We start from the raw sequence: 16,031 nt of genomic DNA on the forward strand, positions 1-16,031 counted from the left end.
GCCAGAGAATGCGCTGCGATGTTGGCCATGTGGTGTCTTCAGCAGGCATGTGGAAGGACTACCTCGGATTGTGATGGCAACACTTTCCTTCTGATGAGGAGAATATGGCATGACAAAAACGGCCTATAACAGAAGTGCCATGGCGTATGATAAGTATATGGTTCCCCTGCCTGTATTTGTAGGTGTGTTCCTGCAAGTAATCTGTGTGTGCAGGCCTGTATTACATATATGGGCCCGTATCTTCGTGTGTGTCTACTTCTAGCGCTGTTTTCATGGTCGGCGCGTGTCCTTCCTATAGTGGAAGCATTCGTCATTGGTGGGGGTTTTAGCTCAATAAGGCCTAGCCCGTTGGGTCAACTCTGCGCTTGCGCCGCCCTCCCGTCGATTGATAAGCTGAGCGCAGCATTGTGGGTAATACATAACGCTTGTAGTAAGTAACGTCCCCTATCGAGCGTTCTCAGACTAAGTTCCTGGTAATATCTGCGCCAGGGGCGTTGCTAGGGGGCGGGGGGAGCTGTGGGGGCTATAGCCCCGGATCTTTTGGTTGTAGCCCCGGATAGGAGCTCAGGAGCTACAGCCAAAAGACTAGCTAGCCCCGAGTCCTGACAGCCTGGACATTAGCTTAGCCCCGGATCTTTTCCAGACCTAGCAACTCCCCTGATCTGCGCTATATGAAACCCTTCATTATTATTATCAAGCACAACACCATATGTAATTGTTTCTTCCAACGTGCCGTGCTAGGGCCATGACAGAGGAGTATTTTAAAATGTACATGTGTGTGAGGGTCACATGTGACATTCATGTTAATACCTCAAGTTGCTCCTCGCGAAGATTATGGCATGTATACATACTGTCCTAAGAGAAGGAATATTCCAGTGCATAAAGATCCATGAACGTTTCTAAGGCAGCCTGTTGATTTCCATCTAGTTCCATGACCTTCCATGAGGTTCCAATGCGGGCCGCGCCGCCATCTTGGTGGCACGTGGCACTGCGTGTGAAAACTCGCTCATTCCACATCGTCCCCCCTCTCCCCCACCTACCCACCACCATTCCCACCAGGAAAAACACACAAGTCGAAAACATCATGGGGCCATCGTTGCGTTTTTATTCTCTCCCTTCACTCGAAATCAAGCGACATTACGACAGCATATACAAGTGACAGTTCGTCCAGCTCCACTGGCAGGCCAGCGCAGCGGTGGCTACTCCACAGTCCAGTGAGTTGCCACTTTCCAGTCTCTCCTCACCCGCTGCTTCAAGGGTTACACATGGCGTGTGAGGAGGAGAGGGCAGTAGTCGTGGAAGGACAGGAGGGGGCGTGGTATCAGTCTGGGGTTATGTCACTGCTGTCCGCCTTGCTTGTCAGGGTGGTGACTGGTCTCAGGAGGTGGTGTTTTCACATGGTTGGCGGGGGTGTGGTGCTCGCCAAGCACGGCAACGCGGTATGCGGTGGTGGTGGTGGTGGCGATGTTCACGGAGGCATGGTGAGTTTGAGGGTGTCGGCTGTTGCTTACTTCTGGGCAGGCATCAGGTCGTCGATGCACCCGCCCTTCTCCAGCTTCTTCTCCATCTCAATCATGAGCTTCACGCCATCGACCACCATCTGGGTCTGCTCGACCTCGGAGAAGCCCAGGCGATCGGCGTTGGAGATGTCGAAGACTCCGCCGACGGCTGCGGTGTCAACGCCACCTGTGGGAGGGAGAAGGAGAAACCAGTCAGCGCCGACTATACAACACTGCTACCGGTCTCGGCTTACACTGCAAGGTCACTCACGGGACAGTACTGCCATGCCCCGAAGCTCCTCCCCCACCCCCCACACAGCAACTGCCCCTGTCATTCAGAGCCCGGGCCCCCAAAGGCGGGTGAGAAATACTTCAGAGGCTATTTCTGGCGCCATATCCTTACAGCTGTGGGTGGATCATTGGGACATGACGTCAAGCAGCAGCGCGTCCAATGTGCACAACACCAACAACCAAACTAACACTCCTGCACAGGATTCGACCAGTGGTTAGGGTTTGGCTCATAGTGGTACTGGGCAAATGTTTTTTAACACCTATCCTTCTTAGTTATGTGCCACAGTGCCCTCACTTTTGTATGCTGCTAGCATTGTGATTTACTGAAAGGCAGCACCCAGAGTCTACCTTAGTCACGTTTGCTATCAAATTAGTAGAGTCCCAGATGTCCAAGGTTTGACAGAAAAACATTTGCGTTTTTTTTAAAGTACTGGAATGATTGTATCTATTGCTGTCATTTAGTCCTGGAATTAACTTTATTGGGATTTTTGAGGCTGCACTTACAAAACAGCCAAAATCTATTGGATTGGCCATTTTTTTAAAAAATTCTATTCTCTGCTAGAAAGATCTGGGCACTATACACTTCAATTACACGTCCGTAATATGGCCAAGAAGCCAGAGACAAGGTTGGGTAAAATGTCCTTTTTATCAGCTTGAGACAAAAAAAACTTCGTCTGGAGAATAAACTCAGAGAGGGCGATGGGGAATTTAGTCACTAGTGATTAAATAGGAAGTTCAGACACTTCATACAACCGAGGGCTGCTGGGTAGAGGCTTCCTTTTCATTGCAGAAGAAACCAGTGGCCACTCATTCCATAGTCTTGAGGGACGCTATTCAAATAAGCCACTTCATCTCACTAGTTCTAGGAGATGATGGTCCCTTCAAACCTCAAAGGTAAAAGGGAGGTTCTTACAGGACTGGGGGGTTCGCCTGTAAGTTGGCTTGATGATGGGATGGACATGTGAAAGAGAGATTCTAGGAATAAACTCCCTTTGGATTCAGTTTACTCCAATACGGGGGTGCTTTCCAAAAGAGGGATCATTCCCTTGGGTGAGGTCAAACCCAAAGAAGGATAAGTGAGGCTCCGAAGTTATACATTTGCGTCAATTTCGCATGGCAGACATCCCAATAACAGAGCTCTCATGTTTCCAATGGCCCACTTTTAAATTGGAATTCTGGGACTTGTAGTTTTCTCAAATTTCGAATGGAAAAAACTTCAAGACAGGACTGACTTCTCACACAAGGTCACGGGAAACTCGAGAGCTCTGCAATAACTTAATGAAGGTCATGGAGTGGTTGGCCGAGCTTGAGGGGCCGAGTTGTAGGGCAGACAAGCTCGCTGTAGCTTGGATGAAGAACTAGGCCAGAATAGAGGTGTGCTTATGACATAAGCACGGAAGGAGTGAGGCAGAGAAAGCTTTAGAGATCTGCCTGTGTGCATGAAGTCTGTCAGTGGCAGAGTTTGGATTTAAGAGTCTAGTTTTAAACACAGGCCAACACACTATGATCCTTTACTCACAAACCCATACAGCGTGACCGATTCCTGATGGGACCATGAACTACTTTATATTTCTGACAGAGCTATTCTCTATGATAGACCCATGTACGCACTATAATGCTTTACTGGCAGGCCCCTGCATGTACTATGATTTATTACTTGCAAGCCCATGCACGTACTTTGATCTATTACTGGCAGGCCCATGCATGTACTATGATCTATTACTGACAGGACCACATACTATGATCTATCATCACTGATTGAGGTAGCTGAGATATTTTCGGTTTGGCGAAGGAGGTATCCTTTTACAGAGCCTCTGGGACACGGCATAGAAAGGACACCTCGGGTGCTGTCTGAAGGCTGTTGCTCACCTGTACCACGTTTCTGCAGGCGCAGTCTGGTCAGAATCTCCTCAAACTTGGGGTGCTTGCTGAGGTTGGGGAGCTTGACGTGGACTCCACCACGCAGTCCAGTGCCCAAGTTGGAGGGGCAGGTCAGCACGTAGCCGAGATGCTCGTTCCACATGAAGGGGTGGCCGGCCTTCTTGAAGATCTCTTCAATCTATCCCAGGAGGAGCGGAAAAGGGAGGAAAATTGAGAGAAGAGACTCATGAGTTCCACACATGAGGGACAGTCGGGATGTGAACAGTTGCAATAACATGTTGGAGAACAGGGACAGGTGAAGAAGGGACAAAGTAGGATGGAGCGACCCAAGAAGGAGCTGAAGCAGACTAGGGGAGGAGCCAGTGGACACCATTCCCCCGGTGTGGTAAAATATTGGCTGGGGAACATGGGGAACGTGCAGGACAGGGTTACGGTATATCAATTGAGCTGCTGTCTGGAATTCTAGCTCTGGACATCAGGAGCCAGTGTAAGTTAGCGCAGGGGTACATTTGCAGGGGAAGACAAGCCGGTTTAGCTCAGAGAATAAGTAGGGTGCGGTGCAGGGAAAGGTTTGGTGGATCTCAAGTACTGGGCATGCATGGAGAGGCGAGGGCTGAACAGTGACTGCTACAGGGGTCTTCCACTGGAGTAGGCGGTCTCACCTTCTGCAGGCCAACGCAAAAGCGCCTGAAGACTTCCTTCATGTTGCCGCCCTTCTGCATGGAGATGACGCGGAGATGGTCCTCCTCGTTGACCCAGACCAGGAAGGTCTTGTCGTCATTGTGCCTGGGGATGGAAAAGAGAGGAGACGTCAGTCTAGTCGCGCCTCGTCAGCACCGGCCCGAGAGCCTCCAAGTCTGGCCTGCCCCCGCATCAGAGTATCACCTAGAAGTTTCTTTGGGGCAATAAAAGGGTGAAATCTGACTCCACAGGGTGACCCTGATCTGAAGCAATCCTTGTCCCAAATGTCTACAGTAAGTGGGGCACCCTTCTCCACACATAATCGGTGTCCGTCCGGGTGGAACAGTGGAGGGCCTCAGTTAACTTTCACCCTGTATTTTCTTCTGGCGATCTTTAGGCCCTCTGAAAAATGCCCCTTAGTGTAATTTAAAGGGGACCGCTAGCCAGTGCTTAGTTTGTAAGAAATAAGTGCCAGGGCCCACATATTTTCTAGCAGGCGTGCGACACTGTGGGTGGGCAGTTCCCTGCCATTGCTGCCACCACCCACAGTGTCGACATATGTGGGGTTAAACTACAGCTCACACTCGGGGTTGATGGCTGCTCTGGCTCTCATTACTTCATAATATAAGACAGTAAGTGTCAGGGCTCAGAAATAAGTACCAGGGCTAAGCCCTGGCAAACACCCCCACAAATGAAGCACCGTTGCTAGCTCTTTCTTACAGGCGTAAACAACCGGACAGCAATGCTGACGCTAGCGTCGCACGTTGACGTGCGGACACGTCACCACCCACACGGCTCTCATTCCTGCCCCACCGTGGTCATTTGAGAGTTTGCAGTCCCCTTTACATCCTTGCCTCCATGCCACTTACCAGATGCCTCTAGCGTCGGGCCAGTCCCGAGCCATGCCAGCGGCCAACAGAAGGGGAGAGACGGGCTTGTCAAAGAGGAAGTGGTCATCGATGAGCTGCTGCTGCTCGGCGTCGGACATGTCCTTCAGGGGGTAGTACTTTCCCTTGAACTCACCGGTCAAGCTATTCAGAGCTGCAAGGAAAACAGGCGGCGGTGGTTAGGTGCCAGGCTGCCAGCCATCCCAGGCTTCTCGGAGCGCCATGGGGCATAGTGAGCAGCCAACCCCATGCCCACCCCTGGCCCACCAATCCCCACCTGCAACCTCAAAGCACAGCCCACCAGCCTGTGCAGGGAAGGCCTTGGTGTGCCGGGCAGCTTTTTCAGTTGAAATGGACCTCTCTCTACATACACCCGGGGGAGCTGCCCACATGTTGACATCTTTATGACGAAGCAAAATACTCTCATGCAACAGCGCCTCGATGCCCTTGGGCTGCTAGTGCGATTTACAAATACATAAATAAATAAATGTGCTCTTTGCACAGGCTGATGCCCACGAACCTCCCGCAGACTTTGCTGTATCCAGCAAGTTCTTATCTCTGTGCCTTTTGATCCGAGCTTCCACAACACTACCACGTTGCTGCCAAAGAGCGGTTCATATCATTTTGATGGACATTTAGTGTCCATGTTGCCTGTCCCATGATAATCTGCAGCTATTAACCCCCTCGCTGCATTCCGTTATGTCCCCATATTATCTAAGCACCTCAGAGGGTCTCCACAATGCTTGTCACAGCTGTCAGCAAGCCCCCCCCCCAAACTTCATGTTGACATTCCCCCCCCCAAGAGTCCTGATACTTCTTGCTGGCCTTGAATCAGTGGGTGGGGGAGAACCAAAACGTGAGGCAATTTTGCATGTCTTACCTTCGATGGCGAGCTTCTCGACGGCACGGCGCTCCCCACGGCTGCAGTGGGGGGGCAGAGTGTATCCCTTGATGCTGCGGCCGGTACGGACGCGAGAGCTGAAGACGTAGTTGGGGTCCAGATCGTCACCTCCCTGTGCAAAGAGCAAGAGTTCGCAGAGTGAGCAGAGGGCCCCCTACACCCATGCAGCCTCACGCCCGACACGCCCCACTTCCCCACCCATTCCGTCAGCGAACGTGGCCCCGTGGGTGGCTAGCGTGCATGAGGGACATGTGCTTGGTAATATATTTGGAATGTGGGTGTTTTCCGTCCTCAACCACAATGGGGAGCTACAATCTCCGATTTGATGATTCGTTTTGCCAGGTTTATAAACTCTTAATGCGCGGGGTGGGAGTGAATGCCTCACGATGTTGAGTGCCATCTGTGAACTCTGCCACTATGATTGCTACAGAGGGTACAGTTGAGGGTTGCAGCAGTCACCAGGCAAGGCCTGTCTGTCCTGACGCTGAGTGAGACAGTGGATGTTGCTAGTGGCATTGGCACTTAAAGCCCAAACATCTCTCTCTGGGGGTTCCAAGCCTCTGACTGGAGGAACCCTGCTGACTCAGTCGGGGGGGGGGGGGGGGGGGGGGTCCTTACCTTCAAGTTCTCGTGGTTCAGGTCGGTCTTGTGCTTGTCGGTTGGCTTGTAGCCACCATGACGGTCTTCAATGATGGGGTCGAGCAAGTCACAGAAGACATCATAGGTTTCCTCATCTCCAGCAACGCAGCCCACAGTCATGATGTAGGGATGGCCTGTAGAAAGAGAAGAGGCGGGTGTAAGTACGGGGGAGGGAGCTCCCACCAAGCGAGGCACCCTTGGGCGCACTCAGCACAGTGATAAGTGTAATTCCAAGCACAGGTCAAATCACTAGGTTGGTCTCAGGGCTGTGAATGGGGCTGACATCTCTCCAGCTTCAATGGGAAGCAATACACCTGAACTCTGGATTCTTGGCTAGCACCTCAAGAATCCAATATGGCAGAGAATCCAGTGGTGACATGGTCTGCTTGCTGTGGCTACAGTGCCTACCACAGTACACTTAAGTTATTGAGGGGCGGTGTAGATGAAGGTAGCTGCTTTATCATTGGCTGGTGCTGTTGATGTATGAAACGTTTTTGGCTTCTCTTTGGCTCCAGTGTTCGGTGTGTAGGGAGATGCGTGTGCTGTACGTGAAAGGAGTGTGGTGGTTATGCTTGATTGGTTATTGTGTGCAGGGCAATTTACAGTGTGTGGTCAGTAATGGCTGGAAAGATTTTTGGGTTCTCAGTGTTGGCTGTGTTGGGATATACCAATGTCATCAATTATTAAGGCTGTCAGTGAGTGGGGACTATGATATTGTCTCGTGTGGCTATCACTAGGTAAGGTTTTTGGTGTATGACATGTGCATGGATGTTGATGTGAGATATACATGATTGTCAATGGCTCGTGTTGGCTCATGGTGAGATGCATGGTAACCTTTGGCTGTGTGTGTTGCTCTATAGGAATACACATGGTTATTGTTGGCTAGGGCTGTTGGTGTAGAGGGCTACACATTGTTATCATTGGCTGGCATTATTAGCTATGCAGGTGTACATAGCTATCATTGGCTCCCATTGGCTCATGGTGAGATACATGGTAACCTTTGGCTGTGTGTGTTGCTCTATAGGAATACACATGGTTATTGTTGGCTAGGGTTGTTGGTGTAGAGGGCTACACATTGTTATCATTGGCTGGCATTATTAGCTATGCAGGTGTACATAGCTATCATTGGCTCCCATTGGCTCATGGTGAGATACATAGTAACCTTTGGCTGTGTGTGTTGCTCTATAGGAATACACATTGTTATTGTTGGCTAGGGTTGTTGGTGTAGAGGGCTACACATTGTTATCATTGGCTGGCATTATTAGCTATGCAGGTGTACATAGCTATCATTGGCTCCCATTGGCTCATGGTGAGATACATAGTAACCTTTGGCTGTGTTTGTTGCTCTACAGGAATACACATGATTATTGTTGGCTAGGGCTGTTGCCGTAAAGGGCTATATGCATCGTTATCACCAGCTGGCATTGGTGTATGCAGATATACATGGTTATCGTGTAGGATTATAGTTGCAGGTGCAAGGGGGTCCATGTGGTTGTCAATGGCTAGGGTTGCAGGTGGGTGGAGGTTGCACTGTACAATTTAAGGGTGCCACTTGTATCCTGCCGGTCAGCATACCTGGGTTATCAACACCGGTCTGAATGCAGTCATCCACTGTGAAACCGCTGGGAGTCTGCAGCCCCCTCAGCTTCTCATAGATTGCAGGGGTGAGTGCCTTCGCCATGTGGTTGTTGTGTAGTTTGAGGTCGGGGTATTCCTGGTCACAGGTGAAGTTCATCTTATAGTTGTTGTGGGTGTTGCCGAAAGGCATGATTGCGGTCTGGACAAGTCCTGCAGAGAGACACAAAGAAGGAATTCAGGTTAAAGGGTGTGTCTGAAAACAATGTGACACATGGGGGTGAAACAGAGGGCCACTCCCGGCAAATACCTGCAGTGCCAACAAGGTTTCCACAGCATGGGAGACGCCTCATGAAGCAGGGCGATGAGCTCCAATGGTATCCAACTGAGATCTGGGATCAGGCTTAGACCAGGGGGCAAAGCGGAAATCACAAAGCACCCCACAACCAGAGGCCCAATGAACAGTAGGAAAACCGGGAGATGTCCTGGTAGGATGGGGCCCGACACCACCCTACAAACCGGAAGCCCAATGGACAGTAGGAAAACCGGGAGATGTCCTGGTAGGATGAGGCCCGACACCACCCCGCAACCAGAGGCCCAATGGACAGTAGGAAAACCGGGAGATGTCCTGGTAGGATGGGGCCCGACACCACCCCGCAACCAGAGGCCCAATGGACAGTAGGAAAACCGGGAGATGTCCTGGTAGGATGAGGCCCGACACCACCCCGCAACCAGAGGCCCAATGGACAGTAGGAAAACCGGGAGATGTCCTGGTAGGATGAGGCCCGACACCACCCCGCAACCAGAGGCCCAATGGACAGTAGGAAAACCGGGAGATGTCCTGGTAGGATGGGGCCCGACACCACTCTACAAACTGGAAGCCCAATGGACAGTAGGAAAACCGGGAGATGTCCTGGTAGGATGAGGCCCGACACCACCCCGCAACCAGAGGCCCAATGGACAGTAGGAAAACCGGGAGATGTCCTGGTAGGATGAGGCCCGACACCACCCCGCAACCAGAGGCCCAATGGACAGTAGGAAAACCGGGAGATGTCCTGGTAGGATGAGGCCCGACACCACCCCGCAACCAGAGGCCAAATGGACATTAGGAAAACCGGGAGATGTCCTGGTAGGATGGGGCCCGACACCATCCCCGCAACCAGAGGCCCAATGGACAGTAGGAAAACCGGGAGATGTCCCGGTAGGATGAGTCCCGACACCATCCCCGCAACCAGAAGCCCAATGGACAGTAGGAAAACCGGAAGATGTCCTGGTAGGATGAGGCCCGACACCACCCCGCAACCAGAGGCCCAATGGACAGTAGGAAAACCGGGAGATGTCCTGGTAGCATGAGGCCAGACACCATCCCCGCAACCAGAGGCCCAATGGACAGTAGGAAAACCGGGAGATGTCCTGGTAGGATGAGTCCCGACACCATCCCCGCAACCAGAGGCCCAATGGACAGTAGGAAAACCGGGAGATGTCCTGGTAGGATGAGGCCCGACACCACCCCGCAACCAGAGGCCCAATGGACAGTAGGAAAACCGGGAGATGTCCTGGTAGGATAGGGCCTCTAAGCAAATCAGTAGTCTGATCCATGTCATAGACACTAGTATGCCTGGAAATCTCCCAATTTTCCAGCATGGCAACTAGTCCACCGGAAGCATTTTTTGAAATTACAGTTATGCCTATTCACTTATCCAATTATGTGCAGGTCGGTACGGCATTTTGAGAAACGTGCGTGTGTATATTCTCTGTAACTTCCGTTAGACAAATTCGTCATAATTGCAAAAGGACCCACTATTCACACCGGCTGAAGTGTTTTCGGGGGTTCAAAAGTGTCAGGTCTGTCTTGGGGTACCAATAAATCTATCTCGAGCTAAACCTGACTCTAGACGCCTGCTCCCCAAGGATGGGCTCCTGCACAGGTGCCCGGTGTCCTAGGTAGGTGCTTGCCAACTCATTGCGCCTCTGAGCAAACTGGCACGGTACCACTGTTAAGAGCGGCAAACAAATTCGACGCGCATGCGCTGACTGTAAGCAGCAGCTCGTGGTGCATTGCACGCACATATTCTTTGCACTGTAAGGCCCAGTTCCCTTGGTTGTCTCTAATCCTTCGTTTGGCAATACTGGTCCTGGTATTCGTGCAGCTCTCCCACTGGAAAACCATGTATTGTTTCCCAGGGTTTATATGCTGCCAGGACAACCTGCTGTGTCAGTGGAGAGGGGGGTCTGGGCCTAGGAACTCCTGCTGCGCAGGCGCAGGGCGTCTGCTTCTGGTGCATATGCGCCCAGCCGAGATATGCGCGGGCTACCATATTAGTTCAAGGGCTCCGCAGCTGGGAACTCACGTTGCAAAGTGCGGGGACTAGGCTCCTTGCATCTCCCGCTGCATTCCCGCGGGCCTCTGCTCGCAGGAGCACCCGTTGTAATAATGCAAGTACTTGCTCTTCGGACTGGGGGCCCCTGCCGCCATAGTACAGGGACTCTCCTGCGGACGGTCAGTTAAGTGCAGATATACGCTTTCTAGGAGCTACTGCTGTAAACGTGTCTATTCCTTTACAACGAAGACCCCCCCATTTGTGACCCGGGGCCTAAATGTCGCCCCTCCTCTTGGTACCTTTCCTGAACAGCCCAATGCGGCGGGAGAGGTAGCGAGAGAGGTAAAACCCCTTCCTCGCGGTTCGCAGGGTCCCAGCGAGCTGCATTGCCGGTGTCTGGGCGCCCACGTCGCGGAGTGGCGGCGCCCTATGCGCTCTGTGAGTGGGCGCGCAGCTCACTGCCTCCCCCCCTGTGGACAGTCACTGTTAATGTCGCGCGACCTGCGCCTATTTATAGCTGGGGCGCCTGTGGCGCACTCTGGCAAAAGCTGCGGGCCGGGCCCCCAAACCTGCTGACCGAGAGCAGGGTGCTCGAGAGGCCAACTGGGCCGTCTCCCAGTCTGCTGACCGAGGTGGCAATCGCTCGAGTGGCGGGCGGCGCGCGAGGATGGGCGGACGGCCAGCCGCGTGCCTCAAGCTCCACCGCTTTTCACCACTCCGAGAGGGGGCTTCTATTTGTGGCGTGGTGGGGGAAAGGGAGGCTGATTGGGAAAACGTGCAACCGATCCTTGCGCCAAGCATACGGCCTGACCGGCTTCCGCCTCCATCCATCTTTCACCCATTTACAATTGCGCCATAGACGCAAACTTACAAATCTAAAGTTGCATTTTTTTAGGGAACAGTGTGCTGCGCACCGCACGCCATTTTTTTGGGGCTGGGAAAGAGCCAGTCACAGGTCAGGACCCCTGCATGTGAAAGGCTCCAAGATGTGCGGCAAAGTCAGTGGAGTCGGGTTGTGCCTGACCCTGAACAGGCGCACAGACGACACTGCCCTGCCTGGAATTCGCACCTGTTCACATTTTCTGGCAGGACAGCCCGCGTGTTGCGGCTACCCCTATGTCTTCGGCTGCCTCCCATAATGCCCAGAGCCCACCTTCTCTGTGGCCGTCTATAGTTACGCCCCACCTGTCCACTCGCGTTGGGGACTTTAGAGAGACATGAATGCATCGCCTGCGAACCATGAAAACTCCCCTGTGGGAACCATCCCACTTGAATTTAAGAACAAGCACTGGCAATGCCAACAGTTTGGGCTTTTCTGTAGTCATGGGAAAAGCCCTTGCCAGGCACTGCTGCAGTGGTATTGACTGGCCATGATGGAAGCAGGTGCCAAATGGCGCGAGTACCTGGGCATCTAAAAGAAGTTCCTGGCAAATGCCTAATAATTATGCACAAGCCAACACTATTGGCTTTGCCAATGCTGGTTTTTAACAGGACTTCAGCGCAGGGCAAGCATAGCGCTTATGTATCAAGTGGCTGAAGGCAGACCTGGTTAAGACATTATTACACCAGTAGCGCATTAAAATCTACAATTAAATCAAAAACTCTCAGAAGACTACTTTGAAAAAAAACACTGGCAGGCACTTCCCGTGCAAAGTTTGATGGTAAGTCTTGAATGAAGCGAGCTCAAAGAGTTTCCATGAGGTGGCCTTTTGGGCGCAGAGGGGCAGGTTGGAAATGGCCATAGGGATTAAAAAATGTTAATGGTTGGGCACATAACCAAACAACACCTACAAGGTGTTTGTCCCTCCCCATGTGCCATTTCTCCCTGTCTGTATTCTAATGCAATAATTTCGGTTTATAGCTGGTGCAAGCAACACCTAATAGCCCAAACTAAAACACTCCTGCTTTCTGGAGGCCACCCTGCTCTGTGGCTGAGCAGGAGGGGCTGGGATGCGAACGCAGGCACCCTCGGGGCCTTACTATAAATAACCCTGGTGTCAGATTCCAGCCCATCCCAGGAGTGCTGGACATTTGAGATCACTGCTGACGGTTTGGAGAGCATCAGCCGCACCCTCTCCCTACCCCCCCCCCCCCCCCCAACACCCCCACCCGCAATCACTTTCCCTTTAGTTATTTATGGCTCAGACTAAGGGGCCGACCGCAGTCAAAGGCCTAAATACACAAAACACTGGACCGCATTCCCTACACAACTTTACAATCGCGCGCTGTATATAGCTCCAAGTGGCACCGTCTCGCGGCTTCGAAGCGCTACTGCCAAGGTCAATGCATCTACGGCACAAGGATTAGAGGCTGAGTCGGCCCGCCGGGATTCGAAGTGCAATCTACAAGTGGCACACAAAGCTGCAAGGCAATGAGCACAGTGAACTAGGTGCATTGCCGCAGACGCCTGCCCCGTTCGTGATGTGGGCACCGAGGTCGGTGGCTGGGCGGCTCCCACTGGCCACAGAGCCGTCATCCAAGCAGGCGTTTGAATTGCCCCCCTTTCATAATATTACCAGTGCAGCACGATTTAGTTCTCCCGGGCCTATATCCCGGATAACCCCTTTGGGACAAGTGTTTATTTTTCTTAATACTTGCTTGCCCTTCTTCCTGGCACCCTGTCACGCCCCCTCTCTTTCTCACACCATTCAGTATTTTTAATTCTCTTTCCTTCATGACCTTCCTCTTCCCCTTATTCCTCGCTTTAGTTACTGTCTCTTCATTCCCCCCCTCCGATTTCCTTCTTTTTCATATAGTTCTCATCCTTATCTCCCCTCCTCCTCCACTCCCCCCATCCCCGCACCTTGGCTTCTGTAGCACACTCCTGTCTCTCTTCACTCTTTCTCGCCCTCTTGCTTGGGAAATGTTGAGGGCCCTTGAAAAAAAGATTTGCCCACCCCCATTACGTCACCCTAAGCGTTCTTCAAGTAGCGCTTGCTAACGAAAGGGGTTAGAAGCGGCATAGAGCACTAGCAGAAATGAGCTAATTGAGGTAGAGTGGCCTATAGCAGAAGAACATCATCAGACCGGCCAATGCCTTTGGGAGGCTCTGAGGCTGGGGCGCAGTATCCTGGAACGCGGGCTGGGCTGCCTTGCCAAGGCTGCTTTGCACGCAGTTTCCCCACTTCTGTAGTAGCACGGGTAGCACCTCGGCCCCAAGCAGCAATTCTAAGAGTAATTATCAAAGCAAAGCCTCCTATTCTTTTTTGAGTTGCACAGGGTGTCACATGGGACCACCAGTGCGGCCCATTCCCGCCAGTCTTTCACTCGAGAGACAAGTGGGCTACTTGTTATCGCCTCCACCTGCAGGGGGCGTCTCTGAAGCCGAGTGGTTGGAATGCGGCTCTCTTACCCTTCTCCAGACGGCCCCCAATGCCCGAGATGGAAAGCTTCCCACAGCGGCGTCCTGGTGCTGCAAGTCTATAGTGACCATAATCCCTTGAAATGCGCAGTTACCTGACAGGGAGAACGGCCGTCAAATCTCTGTGCCCCAAGGGGTGCTACGTCTTCTTCTCACACCTCAGCCGGATGGGTGACCCGAAGTCTCAGCTCCAGGACCCGGCTTTATATACCCAAGCGCCCCCCTCCCATTGGCTAACCAGCCGTCCACGAGCGACTTCCTATTGGCCAGCAGCATCGGGAATGTGTAGAGGTCACCGTGATGTCACGCGCGTCGTCGAAGCGGGCGCTGCACTGATTAGATTTGGGCTCAGACTGGTATGGGCTACAGTTGGTGTCTTATTTTAGCACCGAGGGGGAGTGTTGCCCGTTAACCCCTCCACTGCCTTCCTGAAAAGGCTGAGTTGCAGGGCCACGGTCCACGCACCTGCCGGCCATCCATATTCCCGAGCTGTCAGTGGCCCAGAACTAACGCCGGACACACGAAGAGCCTGCAAAGGGTTAACTCTAAACGCAAAGAGGGAGCGAGAGAGACAATCCTTTTACACGTGGAATGGAAACGCCCAACGTTTAACTGGAACTTATTTATATTTTTTTTAATGATTTACACATATTGAATAATATCTCGCATCATTTTGCGCCTGTTGCTTCTTGCTTCATGTTTCGACACATGGGCACAGCGACATGAGGCGACTTGCCCAGGGTCACACAGTGTGCTCAAGCGCTGTTAAGGTGGGACTGCAACTTAAGCATCCTGTTTCTAGATGTAGCAGCATTTGATACAATCTACGACCCTAGATCACGCCTTAACTGCGAGACCTCCTCTCCACTTAAACACTACGCCACATCTCAAGCACTACACTACATCTCCACTTAAGCACGCAACAGCATCTCCAGCACTAGATCACATTTCAAGCACTACACCACACCCACCACTTCTCCACCAGACAACATATGACAGACTAGAGCACATTGCAAGCACTAGGCCCCGTTTGAACAACTAGACCACATACCGACTTAATCACTAGACTACATCTCATTTCAGTCAAGGTGCCACACCTCCAGAGGTCTGGGGGTCTAGACAGTCCCCATTTAAGTGTGTAAGGCAAGTGATGTGTGAAAAAGGCGAGGCCATAGTGTGGCCTTTTTGTGGACCGGACGAGGCCCAAGAGGATGCCGCGTGCCCGGTCACTGGACGCTTTAGCAAGGTGTACTATTAGACACCCAGGGACGACCATCGGTCAGTCTAGACATCACTGCATATAGTAAAGGACAAATGTGAGAAACACACCCGCAGGGTTTCGAAATTCAGGGGATCTGGGCGCTATTTAGCTCCTGCTTGTGGCCTGGAAGATCCTGGTTAGCTTGATGGCATCAGCTACCAGGAACTACTTTTAGTTCCCCAGCCCAACTGATGCCAAACAACCACACCTATGTGAATTTAACTCTGTTCATTTTGGACAATCTAAAAATAAACATTAGGACACATACATATGACATTCAAAGCATAAGAGATCATAAATTATGGACAAAATGACACGTTTGCATCTTATGTGCAAGTCAGATTTGGGGTACGCTATGTATCAGCTCCTCTTTCCCCAGTGGTAGCTCCTGGTCACCTGTAAACGCTGAATACTCGGGATGTACCAGCTCCTCTTTCCCCAGTGGTAGCTCCTGGTCACCGGTAAATGCCGAATACTCAGGATTTACCAGCTCCTCTTTCTCCAGTGGTAGCTCCTGGTCACCGGTAAATGCTGAATACTCAGGATTTACCAGCTCCTCTTTCTCCAGTGGTAGCTCCTGGTCACCGGTAAATTAAATGCTGAATACTCGGGACGTACCATCTCCTCTTTCTCCAGTGGTAGCTCCTGGTCACCAGTAAATGCTGAATACTCGACGGGACATACCAGCTCCTCTTTCTCCAGTGGTAGCTCCTGGTCACCGGTAAATTAAATGC

At 52.0% G+C, this 16,031-nt stretch overlaps 1 protein-coding gene across 1 annotated transcript; it reads right to left on the bottom strand.

Annotated features, from left to right (window-relative positions):
• Positions 1 to 1,082: 1,082 nt before the first annotated feature.
• On the bottom strand, positions 1,083 to 14,370 carry CKM (creatine kinase, M-type). The gene is made up of 8 exons (XM_069644673.1): positions 14,132 to 14,370; positions 8,355 to 8,567; positions 6,759 to 6,913; positions 6,120 to 6,252; positions 5,222 to 5,393; positions 4,334 to 4,457; positions 3,660 to 3,849; positions 1,083 to 1,686 (listed from the first exon to the last, which is right to left on the bottom strand). The coding sequence occupies exons 2-8, from the start codon at positions 8,545 to 8,547 to the stop codon at positions 1,508 to 1,510; spliced, it is 1,146 nt and encodes a 381-aa protein (XP_069500774.1). The 5' UTR covers positions 8,548 to 8,567; positions 14,132 to 14,370; the 3' UTR covers positions 1,083 to 1,507.
• Positions 14,371 to 16,031: the final 1,661 nt, after the last annotated feature.

The sequence above is a fragment of the Ambystoma mexicanum genome, chromosome 2p, assembly GCF_040938575.1.
Source record: "Ambystoma mexicanum isolate Mex_15411 chromosome 2p, UKY_AmexF1_1, whole genome shotgun sequence".
In the NCBI taxonomy this organism is placed as follows: Eukaryota; Metazoa; Chordata; class Amphibia; order Caudata; family Ambystomatidae; genus Ambystoma; species Ambystoma mexicanum.

What these genes read in the sequence shown, in the direction of transcription:
- CKM (XM_069644673.1), bottom strand. Translation starts at nt 8,547, where the DNA reads ATGCCTTTCGGCAACACCCACAACAACTATAAGATGAACTTCACCTGT. An exon ending in GACCGGTGTTGATAACCCAG is followed by an intron (nt 6,914 to 8,354) that starts GTATGCTGACCG and finishes CTCTTTCTACAG; the next exon opens with GCCATCCCTACATCATGACT. An exon ending in TGAACCACGAGAACTTGAAG is followed by an intron (nt 6,253 to 6,758) that starts GTAAGGACCCCC and finishes CTCTTTGCACAG; the next exon opens with GGAGGTGACGATCTGGACCC.